This window comes from Falco naumanni, chromosome 6 (genome assembly GCF_017639655.2).
Source record: "Falco naumanni isolate bFalNau1 chromosome 6, bFalNau1.pat, whole genome shotgun sequence".
NCBI lineage: Eukaryota > Metazoa > Chordata > Aves > Falconiformes > Falconidae > Falco > Falco naumanni.
The window spans coordinates 67,068,445-67,083,688 of NC_054059.1; the positions used below are offsets into that span (position 1 = coordinate 67,068,445).

Sequence of the window (15,244 nt, forward strand, 5' to 3'; positions counted from 1 at the left end):
CTGTGAACTTGCACCCGTTGGACCAATAAAAAATGATGCAAAATTGAAGAGATGCCCTCAGCCTCCTGTGATCACGGTATAAAACCATCGTGTATAAAATATACCACATAAAGAACAGGGAAAGAGAACAGCCGGGTAAGTGAGAAGAGAGACCTTAAGCGGTTAGATTGTGCTCAAAATACTCGGAAGAGCGCTTAACCCCGTGAGCACCCAAGGCTTTCGGCACTAACGCTCACGGGCTCCTGCGCGCCGGCAGAAGCGCGGCCTATCGCCTGATCGGCTCCGCCGACGCCTCAGGAGCGGGCCCGAGCCCAGGGCCGGTCACACGGGCAGCACAGCGACCCCCGCCTCCGGCCCTGCCGCTGCAGCTCCCACGGCGCACGCAGGGTGCTCGGGCAGCCGCATCCCCGCAGCGGGGCAGCTGCGGGACTGACTCCCTCCCGCCGCCCTCCCGGCACCCACGCTACCGCAGAGCCGCAGCCTGAGGGGCCCAGCCACAGGCCCTCCGCCCCCTTCCCACCCACAGACCTCCAGCCCAGCCCACCCCCGCCGGCCCTTCTCCACCCCCCCGCCCCGCTTCCGGCTTCCGGCGCCGGCTGGGGGCGGGCGCACCGGGAACTGCCCGCCGGGAGCCGGGCGGAAGCTGTGCGGCGGACAGCGCGTGCGCGAGGGGCGGGGCCACGGCGGGGCGGGGCCGCGGTTCAGTTCCTGCCTGGCGCGCCGCAAGCTCCGCGTGCGGGCAGGTGGCGTGGGTCGCGACTGAGGTACCGGCTGTTCCTTCTCCCCCGCTGGCTCCCGCCCCCCGCGGCGGCGTTGCTGCCCGGGGCCGGGACGCCGTTCGCTCCCGATGGGCCGGGACCGGGGTTGGGGTTGGGGCCGGGGCTGAGGCTGGGGCGGGGCCGCCGCGGCCCGCCCCCCGGCCTTGCCGTTGCCTGGGGAGAGCACGCCGGGGGTTGCCGCCGCGGTGCTCCTCGGCTCGGCCCCGTGAGGCGGGGGCGCCGCCGCGCCGTGCGCTGCTGATTCACCTCGGGTGGCCGCTGGGGAGGGAGACGGGCAGACGGGCAGCCACCGCGGGGCCTGGCCTGGCCGGGCCGTTGCCGCGGGCGCGGGGGGCGGCCTCCGCCTTGAGCCTGCTGGCGGGGGCCCCAGGGTCTCGACGCGGCGGCGGGCGATGGCGATGCTGGGCCCCGTCCTGAGGCCTCGGTGAGCTCCCCGGGCCGGCCTGCGGCCCCGCCGGCGGGAGACCTGGTCGCTTCGTCGTCCCCACCGCTGCGTGTCCCGCTCGGCTGCGGGCGCTGGCTCTGCCGGCTGCCCCTGGGTCCGGGGCCGCTGGTCCGCGGTGAGGCCGGGGCCTCGCAGGGGTGTAGGAGCTGCGGAGCGGCCGCAGGGCGGTAGCGGGAAAGGGGACTTTGCCTCTGCGGCTGGGGCGTGATGCGGGCTTAGGAAATGCTCGTTTATTCGCCATCCACCCTGTGTTGTAGTTGGGAAAGCGTTAACGCGGAGGCATTAACTCATGCCGTTCTCTGTGCAAACCGATGCGTTTAATGCTTGTGGGAGCATAGTCACGATGACCTTTAACAAGATGTGCTTTATTTGCAGTTCTGCTGACTTGTTTCTTTTTGGGGGGAGCGGGATTGCAGTTCTAGTTGAAGAAGTAAACAGATCTACATGTGCTTCACTATCCATTGGAAGAATGACAGATGACAAAGATGTACTTCGAGATGTGTGGTTTGGACGAATACCAACCTGTTTCACTCTGTATCAGGATGAGGTAACTGAAAGGGAAGCTGAACCTTACTATGTGAGTATAATGAGGGTAGTCACAGGTAGTCCAATGTCATAGTTAAGTTTCCTTCATTCTTACATGTGTGCTACAATGTTGAGGAAACAAAAAAAACCACCCTAATTTTTTTCTTTTTATTCCTGGTACCTTATGAAAGTAAACAGTATGACCATACTGTGTGATTTGTCTCTTTTCACAGTGGTTCAAAACTTTAAGCTTCTTTTACCAGTGAAACTTATAATGAATAATTATGATATTTAAAAAATGATGAAAAAGTCAACAAGTAGGTAAGAGGGGGTGGCTCTATGTGACTTTGTATGTTCTTGGATGATGACCAGAAGAAGAGATACTTTTTATTTTACTTTACTACAGAAGTAACTTCAGTCAGAGCTTTGTGTAATCTTAAACACGAGGATCAGTCACCTGTGCAACACAAACTTGTAACAAACACTGGCTTTGGTATTTCTGCTCATGGATTACTTCAGCTAGTTTTCTTTGCTTTAAGTGCTAGCAGTGTTGAGAGATCTAGCTCAGACGTAGGAAAAGCAGCTATAATGTCTTAACAGTACAGTGCCTGAACTGGATTGCTAGTTGATGATAAAAATGAGTGATGGCTGTATTTGAGTTGTAAACTGGAAGTGCCTTTTGTAATTATGTGGTATTTGTTTGTAGTCTACCTAGCAGTTTTCGTTCTCTCAGCATCTGATAGACATTGGCTTGATAGAGAATGTTTGCTGATTCAGTGAAACTTAAATTTGAAATGTCACAAGTAATTGGTAGGAAAATCTTGTGTTATGAGTTTTTATGTGGAAATCTTAAGTGTTGTCATATCCTATTCTACTCTTTTAGAAAATATTACTGGGCAGAAATAATTTTTCCTGTGTTTAACAGTATCTTTGTCATCAGTTTTTGATTTACATGTGCATTGAGTGGGTTTCTGAAACCTAATAAACCATCAATGTTTTTTGTGCAGTGATGGCAGTGCTCATCTTTCTGTGTTTTAGTTTCATCACTGGTAAAACAGAAGTATTTCTACTTCATGTGGTCGACCTATTGCCAAATGCTTCTGAGCATCTAAAAGTCTCAGACTTTGTATTATGTATACATATATATTTTAATTCTTATATATAAAAAGATTTTAAAAGTTACATGAAAGGTATGATTTTAAGTATGGAGAAATGCAGTCTTGATCTGTTTAACAATCGGTATCAAAAGCATGTTATCTTCATGCTGTGGCCAACTTTCTAAGCCAAGGAGTTAGTTTTAAGCTGGTAGCGTTTCTTTTATTTATTCTGCTTAAAATGTACACAGAAATTCTCAAGGCTTAGTTCTCTATTTCTGCAAAATCTGGTTATTCAGAAATTGCAATTCTAAAATTTTAGCTTCCTTTTTCAGGTCATGTTGGAGCTGATAACATAGCTTTGCTTCTTGAAGGGACCAAGGTTTTATAATAGTAAAAGGTAGAATATCAAAATTTAAATCGTGGTTTAGTTCTTGTGGTTTCAAAGTGCATCTGTGTTAATGTTTTTGTTTAGATCTATAATGCATTTTTGAAGCAAGTCTTCATCCTTCCCACTTACTGTGCCCAGGTTTGCATCACACAGTGGTCTTGTAGCCCACAAGCTGAATCATTTTAATGTGAAGCTGAAGTAGATGTGCTTCAGCTCCTAATGGGTATAGTGTATGGGATCAAACTGGAGCTAAACTGAAGTGAAGAAAAGTGAACCCCCCTAAAATTGTAGTAAAAAAGTGTCATGAACATTCCCAGTCTGTGACACAAGCTGTTCAGCTTTACATGTCTCCTCTTCTCACACCTCACTACTTGCTAATATAGATACAGCCTCTGTATTCCAGACTGCCCTCCGTAAATGGGAGGGCTGCATGGGAAGGAAATACTGGCATCGTTAAGAGGGGAAAAAATGCTTTTGCTCTGAGGAACTTGCTTTATGAAGATGAAGGAAGATAGACCTGGAGGGTCCGGGGTTAGAAAAACAACCTAGAATCCATGTGATGGATTTCAGTTTGTTGCAAGTGGTGTGATAGGAGACCCTTGTTTGTTAGATATATTAGCACAGCACAGGAGTGGTGTAGGTGTGCATTGCATTATGGCACTGCATGGGGGTAGCAGAACTAATTTAAGATGAGCTTGTCTGTCTTTTGGAAAGAGTAGTGACATCAAGACTAAGCATCTCAAGTAAAGCACTGTCCTGTAGTCAAACCAAGTAGGTTTCTGCAGAGTTACACTGAAAATGGATACATTGGGTTTTTTGGAGTGTTTCCTACAGTTGCTTGTGTTTGGAATTGGAAGCATAATTAGGACCAATAAGGTTGAACGACCTTTGTTGCTGAACTGATTTTTCTCTAGTCCTAAAATTATGATTTTTATTTTTAAATGGTGTATTGTCTGCCTTTTGATGCAAACAATGAGAAATAAAATGTGTATAGGAAGCAGAGTACTCACTGGCTGAGATTTGTCAGATGTAAAGAACAAAGTTGTAGCAGAAGGCAGTCATTGGTATGATACTCAGCCCAAGGGACTAGGCTTGACTGGGCCATTCTTTTAAGCTTCCTCTGTGTCAGGTTGTTCTCTTGAGATGACCGTGTGTGAAGCCATTCCATGTTAGGATGCTTTGTTTCTTCATCCTGGGTACATTGGTGATCAGACCAGTCCAGTTCCTGTTAAGTTTAGAATTTTTTCTGGTTTGTAATCTGTTTTGCATGTAAAGTGGAGTTTTGTTCTGCAACAAAACCTGTGGAGATAGCTGGAGAGATACTCTTTCTAGACAAAGATAATGCCAAGCATTTCCTTAGGCATTAAGAGCTGCTTGCATGTCATTTAACCTCTACAGAAAGCATTCCTGGTTATTCTGATTAAATACTGTAGCAATGTACAATATGCAAAAGGAAGGTGTTGCAGTTTCTGTAATTTTGGGGATGGCATGTTCTAGCCTACTAGGATTTATCCTGCCTGCTAATGTGTCTGGAGATTCACTTTTGTTTTCTTAATTTAATGAGGAGAACTCCTAATCTTACTAGTTTGCTCCACTGCATCAGTTTTGTATAGCTGTTCTGGTTTAAGCTGAGCATATGTAAATTATGTACATGTTTTTCACAATGTCTTTCAAAACTAAGGCTAGAAATCATATCAAAGGCAGTTAATTATTGTTGTGTCTTGTTTTTAATGAAGAACTAGTACCCGTTTATTTTTAAAGGATTAAATAATTACATTTGTTATGGCCATTGACTTAAGAATTCAGATGTGAATATGAATTTCAAGGTGTTTTTCATGTTCTCAAGTGTTATTTTTTTAATTTAGTACTGTGCAGTTTGTTTGTGATGTCTTCATTACTGTTGCAATGGGCAATTTGATCCCAGTGGGTTGTGAACATCTACTTGCGTTTATACCATATAGTCTTGACTACTTTGAAGGAGTTTATGCCAGCTTTTTGTTTGTATGCTGAGTGGGAGAAAACTTATGCGACTGGTTGCTGGAAGGAAAGGCTCCCAGCTTCACTTAACACATCAGGAATCCTTCTCAGTCTTGACACTTAAAATTCACCCGCTGACCACTTTAGACTTCTTGAATCTTCTTACAAGTCCATCCTTTCTAGGGGACAAGATGGACGTGGCTCCTTCTGAGCCACAAAGCTCAAATGAAAGCAGGGTTTTTCATTCAGGTTTCTTTTGCTATGCAGCATAGTGAGCAGCATGACTGAGTCAGTTGCCATAGAACTTGAATCAAAACTGGAATCCTTTTCTGTTTAATTCCTTATATGCTATATCATGCACTTTCGTATTAGTTAATTCTAAGTTTAAATAGTGTAAGAGAAAATATTGAATCTATGCTAAATGCATGCTCAGTCTAATCATTACAAACTTTGATACTACCTTGTCTGCATATTTGCCCATGAAGTACTCTAGGCCATTTGATTTATTATATGTAATTTTAGCATATTGTGTACTGATCTATCAGTCCTACATTCAGGTTGCATTCAGGTTGTTACATTACTTGCATTGTTGGGTGTGTTTGATTTTCATAGCAATGTTCTAACCGTTAGCACATAGCCTGCTGATAGAAGGTTATTTGTCCAAAAAAAGAAAGGTAATTGTGCAAATCTCACCTAGTGGGGTGTGTTTAACTTCGATTAGTATGTCTTATATGCTCATGTGGGGTTTTTTTCTTAATGGGTATTACAGCCCTAACCCAAGGGCTGTTCATTCCCAGCATCCAGAAGTATTGCTGTAGGGTAATCAAAGGCTGAAAGGGTATAGCCTCGTTGGCTGCTTGGACTGGTTTAGGAGTCAGTAGCAAAAGTGTTTGTGGGAGAGGTGACATTCTGGTGGACACGGCTTTGTGAAGGCTCCTTGCCACATCGCTGAAGTCTTGGCAAAGCTTGTGAGTGTCTAATAGTCTAGAAGGTGGATTGCTGTGTAGAATTGTGGTTTGCACATAGAGGCTTCTATAAAACAATTGACATGATTCTGCTGTCAGAGAGATTGACTAAAGCCCAGCATATAGTTAAATACATTAAGCGCTTTTTTCTAAGTATTTTTGAGTACCTATACTCAGTAATAGCTTTTAAAAATTACAAGATTTTTTGAGTAAAAATGTTTTATGTTAACTGGTATCTTTAACAGACTGCAGGCAACTGGTAGAGAAGGGATATTAAAAGGGGTAACAAAATGAAAATGTCTTTATGCTTTTAAAAGTCTCACTTAACAGGTTTAGTATAATTGTAAATCTCTAGGATAATTAAAGCTAGAAAAGTAATACATTGGATCCTTTCATGTCTCCCATGGAAGGGAAAGACTGTAGCAAGGTACAAGAGGTGGGAACACTGGAAAAAAAAAAGTTCAGTAGGTGCTGCAGATGCCCAGCATCTCTGAAAAACAGGCAGTCCCTGTTAACCTGATTAACTGTTAGGTTTTGTACTCCAGAGGCCCATTGGGAGTGCTGACCGCATTCTGTTAAATTCAGTTACTTGCTGCTTGGTTATAGTCTCTGATCTCGAATTGTGTTGAAATAGAAACTGTGTTGTTCTTCTACACTACAAACTGAAGTATTTTACAGGGGAAGTTAGTTATGCAGTTTAAAGGGTTATGTCAAACTGTCGCAATCAATAACACTAATGTATTTATCAGTTCCTGCAGGGCTGTGCCACATGCAGCATGCTGAAGACTGGCTTTTGTAGCAGTCCAGATGGGTCTCATAGCAGAATATACCAGCATTAATTTAATTGTGAATATCACACAGAAATAATATGGGATTGTTACCAAAATATTTGGGGTTGATTGGAATAGCCTGGACTATATTGTCTCAAGAACAATCAGTGTAGATATGTGGAATTATGTTAAAAAGGGTAAGATTATATTGTCATTCAAGTCATTGAGGTACCAGACAATTATGACTTGAGTGTGTACATGACTTCATTGAATTTATTGAGATTGTTCACATTTTAAAACTGAAGGCTGTTTTTAATTACCTTGCTGGATTGGACTCCTATGAAAGAAGGTAGAAACAATATGATGATGGTAATAAGAGCAACAGATGGAAAAAGAAAACCATATGGTACACAAAAGATAAAGCGTTAACTGACTTGATGACTGTGGTAGTGGTGAGTCTTGATAATCTTGTAGTTTTATATAAATCCTAAAATTTAGTTGTTTCACAGATGTATGCAGATTAGTAACCTAATGCAGCATTATCAAAAAGACAAATCCATTCTCCTTCATAAGAACTTGCTCTTGATTTACTCTCCTTACTTCTTTGTGAATCTGATATTTGTAAATAAATTCTGGTATAATGGCCAAAATATTATCTAATTTATATATCAAAGTGTGGTCTAATTGTTGGAGAGATTCTGGAAGAATGTTGCAGCAGAGATCAAGTTTTTGTAATATGTCCTTACATAGTTTTGGATGTCTGTGCCATAGACATTCACTTAAGGCCTAGCATTATCCATATACTATAAAGAAAACTTTTTAAGAAACAGCACTGGTTGTGAGGAACACTGGAAAACAAATGTTTCTCTAAATATGAGAAATGCAATTTATTTCTATTTATTCCTTAGACCCATCTATTAATAATTAGGAAATTAAATTAACTTTACAGGATGAATACCATTCATTTAACATTTAGCTTTGGAGCGCATTTTAGTTTACAGGGATGTTAAACTTTCCTCATTGGGAATACCGAAAGGCATTGTTTGTTAAAGCTTACAGACTGATAAATCGTAAGTAAATGTGCTATACAGTAATCAGTCTGATCGATGCAGTCTGCTTAACCACTCTTACTAGACATGAGACTTAAAAAAAGAAAAAAAGGGAGCGGTGGGGAGGGGGTTGCAAATAAAAATAACACAGCATTCTGTTTTGGATAGTGCACAACGTTACACTTGAGGAAAAAAAGTTAGTGCATCAGAAAGCTGTAAGAAGGTTTCTTCTTTCAACTGATAAAATATTGATGGTTTTCTTTCTGATTTTGAATTGGCAAACCCAGTGCAAAGAAAATGGAAATTGCCGGCTATTGGTAATACGAAACATACTTGGAAACCAAACCTTTAAGCAGCTAGTTTTCACTCTTTTTTTTTTTTTTTTAATTTTGTAGGAATTTCTATTTTGAAATAATAGCTGTTACACAGTTGCTCATTATATTCAATAAGAACTTAGAACATGTTCCTATCTGTTCATATAAAAATTGTTTAAAATGCTCTTTGACCTGCTTAAATACAGAAAAGCAGAAATTAAATTCCACTCTTCTCCCTAGCATCACATCAAAAGAATCAAGGACTTTTTTACTATTTTTTTGTTGGTTGTTGTATTGGATACTACTATTATACATCTTCTGAGAGCATAATTTTATAGCCTTTCATTGACCTTTAATAAGTAAACTGTCTAACAGACATCTGACCTTTGGGATGTGTGTGTGTGGAGAATGCTGACTGAATTTTGGTTATGAAAATGCATACTTGTTACAGATTTTTATTAATATAGTAAATTTTATGAATATTTAAAGCTTCTGTAATATTTTTTTCAGCTGCTTTTGCCAAGGATAAGCTACTTGACACTGGTAACAGACAAAGTAAAGAAACACTTTCAGAAAGTTATGAGACAAGAGGAAGTTAGTGAAATATGGTTTGAATATGAAGGTACACCACTGAAATGGTGAGTTTATTTAACTTTGTACCTTTACTTAGTTTATTGTGTAAAGAGTTACCAAGTTCAGCATGTTGTCAGCACTTTTTCTAAACCAGTCACTCCATTGGATTTCAAAGATGGCAAAAGAGGAGGAGAGCAAGAAAAGCATGTTGTTGAGGAAAATCAGAAGGTTTAATGTTGAATGTATTTTGTACTATTCTGCTTGTACTTACTATATGTATATGGCAGAGATTGTGCTGCACCTATTGGTTTTGTTCTAGTTACTGTAATACAAAATACCTGTGGCTTTGGCTTTACTGTAGTTTCTTGCAGTAGAATCATTAAATAAACTTTCGTTTAGGTTATCCTACTTTCTTAAAGGATGCCTAATAACACAGATAGGAAGTATTATTTCTAGAGTCTGAATGCAAGTAGAATATATGCTTAAAGATAAAATAAGTGCGTAGCCTTCACTTCTTACTGGTGTGATATGTGCTTGCACTGTAAAACAGATAATCTAATACTGATGCACAGGCTCTTGTTGAATTCAATTAGTTCAACTTTACTGAACTGATTGATGTTGATTCTGGTTTTGTTCTGTCATATGGTCTATTAAAGTATCTTCCATCCTGTCCCCCCCAAGGTTGGGGAATAAGACTGACATTGTTTCATTTATTGGTTTTCATAAGTACTGTTCATAAGATTTGTTTCTTTCCATTTCTGCCATAAAGATAGAGCTGCAGTGTTTGCTAGCTCTGCATAGATAACGTAGGCTCTCCAGAAAGTATTTAGTATTTTGAATGCTGAAGAGATTTTGTATCTCTTTTCCTGTATCGTAATAGGAAAGAAGACTTACGGTGGCTGGTTTAGCTTCTTGCACCTGGATTGTTTTGTGATGTGAGCATCACATCATAGAATCTCTTTAGACTTGGTGATGCAGTAGATCTCTTCTACTCTTGTTTCTTTGAGACCAACCTAGTGTAAACCTTAAAAACATGTAAATAGAAAAGCATAAGAACTAGCTTTTTTCAGTTTTTCAAAACTGCTTGGCAAACCCAGCTTTAGGCATCTTAGTTAAATTACATGAAATTTAACAATGATTTCTTGGTTTCAAGAAATACACACCAGGGTTTCTTGGTGTGCCATGGTGACCTTGAGTCATGGATACCATCCAAATAAACAAGGTACCAGTGTGTTCATTATCTTAGGTAGATCATGGGGGGAAACTTTGTAAGTTTTCACTGAAGTTGTAACAAGAAAGGAAGGAGAGGCTCTTTACTTCAACCAAAATGAGATCTGTATTTTTTGTAAGTTTTCAAATACCATGATGTTGAAGCTGGAATTTAAAAAACCCCAACCTAAATTATAGAATAAAGGTATAGAGTAAAAATTAAATTATAATTCTAATTTTAAGTGAAGAGTTAGTAAACTCATAGAACATTGAAATGAAAATGAATAGTGTAATTATGGTCTGCTAATTAAGACTCTGATCTTTCAGAAAGCCTAAGCGTATTCTACCAGGAACAGCTTCACCAGTTTCAGTATAATTGCTTTTCTAAGGAAAATGCTATCAGCAAACCATTGTTTTAGGAGAATGATAATACTCTGAATAGCTGAAGCTTGTTGCAGGGCAGACCCAAATACCAGAACTGAGAATTAGATTGAGCTAGTAGTTTGTAGAGAAAGAATAGTGAGCATTAATGCTTAATCTTTTTAAGTATAACTTCCACATTCAGAATCAAATAGAACTTACTAATAATATTATTTATTCTAATTATTTACTTTGCACTGTGAGGTCACGTTGCTTACAGTGTGTGCGGTTTCATACCTGGTTGGGATGTAGTGTCTCTCTTTTCAGCTGCAGCTCTTCAAAATCTCACTGGAAAACAGGAGGAAATCTGAAATGTAGTTTCAATTTCACAGTCTGCAGCACTCAGGTCAGGGTCCTGAAGGAGGATGAAGTTCTCCAGGTCTGGACTTGCAGGGGTCCAGGGCCTCCCACTGAGCTTGTTGGAGCAGGGGAAGATGGTCTTTTTGCCTGTAGGTGATGTGTACTGGGGGCGGGTCTATGTCACCAAGGTAAGGGGTAAGGAGCTGCAGGAAGAAATTACCAGACTGTGCAGCATCAGAGACTACAAAAGGAAATGGATCAAATCTTCTCAGGAGACCCTGCAGGAACCTAAACTTACAGCTACATTGAAGGAGATGCAGGCAGAGTCTGTGATTATTGGATTGGCAAACAGTCTCCTAAGATGATGGAAGGGCTGGAAGCTTGTGACTTGTGGCAACAGGAGGAAGGCTCCTTCTCCATTTGCGTTTCTGTAACTACAGGATAGGTTCAGTGCTCTGGCTGCAGGTGAGGGACTAAAAGCTCTGTCCAGTGATGCTTCTGAGGTGGCTGAGAGTGACTTGTGCAAGGGGCACCAGGAGGGAAGTGGTGAGTGAAGTCAAAGGTCTGTATTCTTACTCTGCTTTATCAGCCTCTCCAGGATCTTGAACTCTGGCTTTTCATGGTCACTACAGTCAAAGCTGCTGCTGATTATCACATCCAGAACTATTTTGTCTTGTTAGTAAGTAATGGATTCACCTGCAGGCCAGCTCTGGTCCTGTATCAAGAAATGTTGACTATTTGTGTTGCTTTTCCAGCAGATGTCACAGATTAACAAGAATCAGGGTCTGAGATGCTGAAACTTCTTCAGCTGTTTGAAGAAGACTTTACTTCCTCACCTGGATTGCATGAACTGTAACAAACTCGCCATGATGTTGCTCTTGTTAGTCTCTCTGATCCTGAAGCACAGGGTCTCAAACAACCTGTTGTCTGTCCCATTAAGTTTCACACATCTAAGCTACTCCATGACATGAAAGACAACTCTCTTGCCCTCATCTGCTCTGCCTGTCTCCATCCATTCATAACACTGTGTCTCAGGTAGCCCAACACTGTCAGTTATGTCACTGCATGTGGAGCTCTAGTTTCTCCTGCTTGTTCCTCAGGCTGTGTACTTTTATGTAGATACAGTTGTGTCAGACTCGCTTCTATCCTATTTTTATGATTTTGCTATCTCCCTTGTAGCTGTCACCTTTCACCACTTGCTTTCCACCTGTGTCCATTAATTTCTGCTGCTCTGTGGGATTTTATTCACACCCCTGTTTATGGTCTAAAGCTTTCCTCACCAGGCTGGCCAACTTGAAGGTGAATACTTTTGTCCTGCCTAGGTGGATTCCATCTCTCCCTAGCAGTCCTTTATCCCCGAAGAGTGTCCTGTGACTGTAAAAGCCAAGTCCTTATTGTCACAGCCAGTTATTGACCAGCATTCATGCCTCTGAGCCTTTCTCCTTCAATGGCAAAATTGTGGAGATGCCACCTTGCCCCTGGAACTGTATAGTCATTCTTGGTAACACTCAAGTGTTCCCTCGCAGCTCTTAGGATTTGTGCCGGTGTGGTTAAACAGTAAGGGCTAATAAACCAAGCACAGGAGAAACCTCGCCAGTCTGTCTGCAGCTTCTTAACAAGCAGCAAATCTCAGCACGTCAAAGCACCATTTGATCAGACATATCTGACGTTGTTGGAAAATGCTAGCGTTTCCTTAAAAGATCTAAGAAAAAATTATTTCTTAATTAATACTAAAGGAAAAGGTGAGACTATTTTTTGATGCAGCCAAGATTTCCCTTAATGAGACATTTGTTCATAGAAATACCTAAATGCTAGATTTTGGCCACTTGATATACTTAGTAGCTCAGATACTTCTAGAACATAGGATTTTTTTGGTCTTGGTTTTATCAGTTCACGTGACAGTGAATTACTGAATTACCACAGTAAATTATTCTGGTCTGGAAACAACCTACCAACTCGCGCTGTCATTTTCTGTCCTGGGTTCAGAAAGAAATTGCTAGAGGAGTAATAATTAATTTTCCTTACTGTCAATTCGTCACTTTTGAAAGGATTTTGAGTACTTAATGTGGTGTTTTTCAGGAATTCTGTCATACTCTGAAACCACCTTCTGTATAAAATAAAAGCAATCATAAATTGACAGTGGCTGGAAGTCAAGGTGCTGTTACATTTCTATAGATTTAAGACTTTCCAGAACCAGTCATTGTTCTAGCAACTTTAAAAAAAAGTTTTGTGGGCTCTGAGAGATTTCTCTTTGGTATTTTTCCCATTATTTCCTTTGAGTTCTGCACAATCTGCCTGTTCTTGGCTCCCACTCTAATTTGATTTCAGCAATACAATAATATTTCTCGAAATGATACCTTTCTGGTATCTGGACATTTCCCTTGGCTGTTGTTGTGCTTGTTTTCTCTTTTTTCTTTTTTTTTCTTTTTTTGAGGGGGGCAACTCTTTAAAGGCTTTCTTGGGGGGTTGATTTTTTTAATTCTCCTGGTTACTGTAGGTTCCAGAGAGCATTTGTATATTTCTTTAATTGCAGTACCTCTTTTTCAAATAAGTTCAGGAACAGTATTGCAGCAGTGACACTGGAAGCAAGATTTTAATCGGGGAATACTGGCTCATAGTACAAGGTAGATACACACTTAAGAGTGGAGTGAGGGAATGTTGGGATTTTTTTATTCCACGTACATTGACAAGTCCTCTTTTTCTTCTCACCTTGTCTCTTTGTTACTTAGCTCACCTGAAAACCCACTCTTTCATGGAGCTCTTGCTGAATCTCTGTGGAAGTACTGAAGGCGTGATTGGCAGTTAGTAGTAATAAGTCTTGGTGGTAAAAACTTGAGCGTTTATGGATATGCATTAACTGTATTCTTCATTCCCTTTTGTCAGGAAAACACAGATCTAGATACTTTCTTGACATTTCCCTCTATTCTTTCTTTAAAGAAGTTACCAGTGCAATAGTTAAATTCAAGAATTGTAGTACTACTTTGGGGGGGTTTATTTTGCTATTGCGGTGACTTTGTCTTTAGCTTTGGGGTTAGCTCACCCATAGAGGGTGCTAAAGCACTGTTGTGTGAAAGTGTAGCAAGTCAGGAAATTGGCTTGGCACAGGTGGTTTTTAAAGTCTGGACTTTCAAAACTTTTATGTATGTGCTTGGCTCTGTGTCCTGTGGTCAGTCCCATTTAATTCAGTGATGCTAATGAGTTTACAGTTAAGTGTGTGTTTATCTCTCCGTAGGATGAGAAGTGAGTAAGGCTCTTTCAGTTACGAATTTTGAAAGATAAAAGAATGGAGTTGGTATGCTGAATGCAAAAAAAAAAAAAAAAACCCCAAACCAAAAAACAAACTCAAAACAAACCAAAACCACCCTATCAAAAATCTTGCTAGTGTCTGCTTGTGAGAAAATTGCAGAAAAAGACCTCTTTACAGTGCCTGTGGAAGTATTGTTTCTGAGATATATATTCCTTATATTACTAGAGGGTGTATCTTCTAGTAAATTTAAAGGAGACAAAGTTATAAGGCAGAAATGAATATTTGGAGGAAGCAGCTTCTCTGTTTGATGTCTTCAACCTAGAATGCCACTGAAATGCAGAAGTCCTATATTCCCACCCCCACCCCCCCTTCTTAATTTGATAGTAGAGTTACAGAGTTCATCTTGATCCATCCTCTTTCAGTCCTTTTACAGGCATGTCCTTGTTTTACCCGACTACTCAACTCTCCACAGTGACATCAGGCAGGTGGGAGAGGGAGGAGATGTTAAGGGTCAGTGTGGTATGAACCTGTGGCATTACAGTATCTAAAAGCATGTATAAGTTTGTCAGGCCAGCTCTTCCAACGGTTATCAAGCTTTTTTAGCTAAAAAATACTGTTTTGAAGGATTCCATAGGGCAGCTGTAGGCTACCTATGCTGTTGCAAAACTGGCAGTGTTTTGTGGGCACAGCTTGGAGATCGCTGTTTTAGATACTGAACATATAAAGTCTAGACTTGATTCTGCCAGAAACTGTCAGTCACTTCTACCTGCCTGTGTAACTTTTATGAATCGGCAATAATGAATGTTAATTGTGGGAGTTGAACAGCTAGTTTTTTTCATATAAATGCAGGTATATTAACTGCCATATGTAGAATTAAATGCACAGCTTTTTTGTTCATTTAATATCTCTTCATTTTTAGGCATTACCCAATTGGTTTGCTGTTTGATCTCCATGCATCAAATACAGCACTTCCTTGGAGCATCACAGTGCATTTCAAGGTAAAATTGAAATACACCTTTAGTTAAGAACAAGTGAGTGTGGGATTGCATGAAATTTGGAAGCTAGGAGGTTTCGTAATTATTTTGTAAATAAGTGAATGGTATGACTTGAAGGGGAGAACTTTCTATAATGTCTTTAATTCAGCCAGCTTGAGTTGACTTGAAGGTTGGAAAGAATGAGAAATGCT

General features: G+C 40.9%; 1 protein-coding gene across 8 annotated transcripts in view; it reads left to right on the top strand.

Moving 5' to 3' along the window:
- The first annotated feature begins 671 nt into the window (after positions 1 to 671).
- The window catches only part of ATG5 (autophagy related 5), an 81,710-nt gene continuing 67,137 nt past the window's right edge, over positions 672 to 15,244 (top strand). Inside the window, exons 1-4 of one of the 8 annotated variants that reach the window (XM_040597669.1) lie at positions 672 to 764; positions 1,641 to 1,801; positions 8,820 to 8,947; positions 14,978 to 15,056. In XM_040597669.1, the coding sequence (XP_040453603.1) occupies positions 1,694 to 1,801; positions 8,820 to 8,947; positions 14,978 to 15,056 (315 nt within the window). In that variant the 5' untranslated portion in view covers positions 672 to 764; positions 1,641 to 1,693. Of the gene's footprint in view, positions 765 to 936; positions 1,204 to 1,629; positions 1,802 to 8,819; positions 8,948 to 14,977; positions 15,057 to 15,244 lie in introns of those variants that run through there. The other 7 variants (XM_040597670.1, XM_040597671.1, XR_005828417.1 and 4 more) reach the window with 7 other exon arrangements.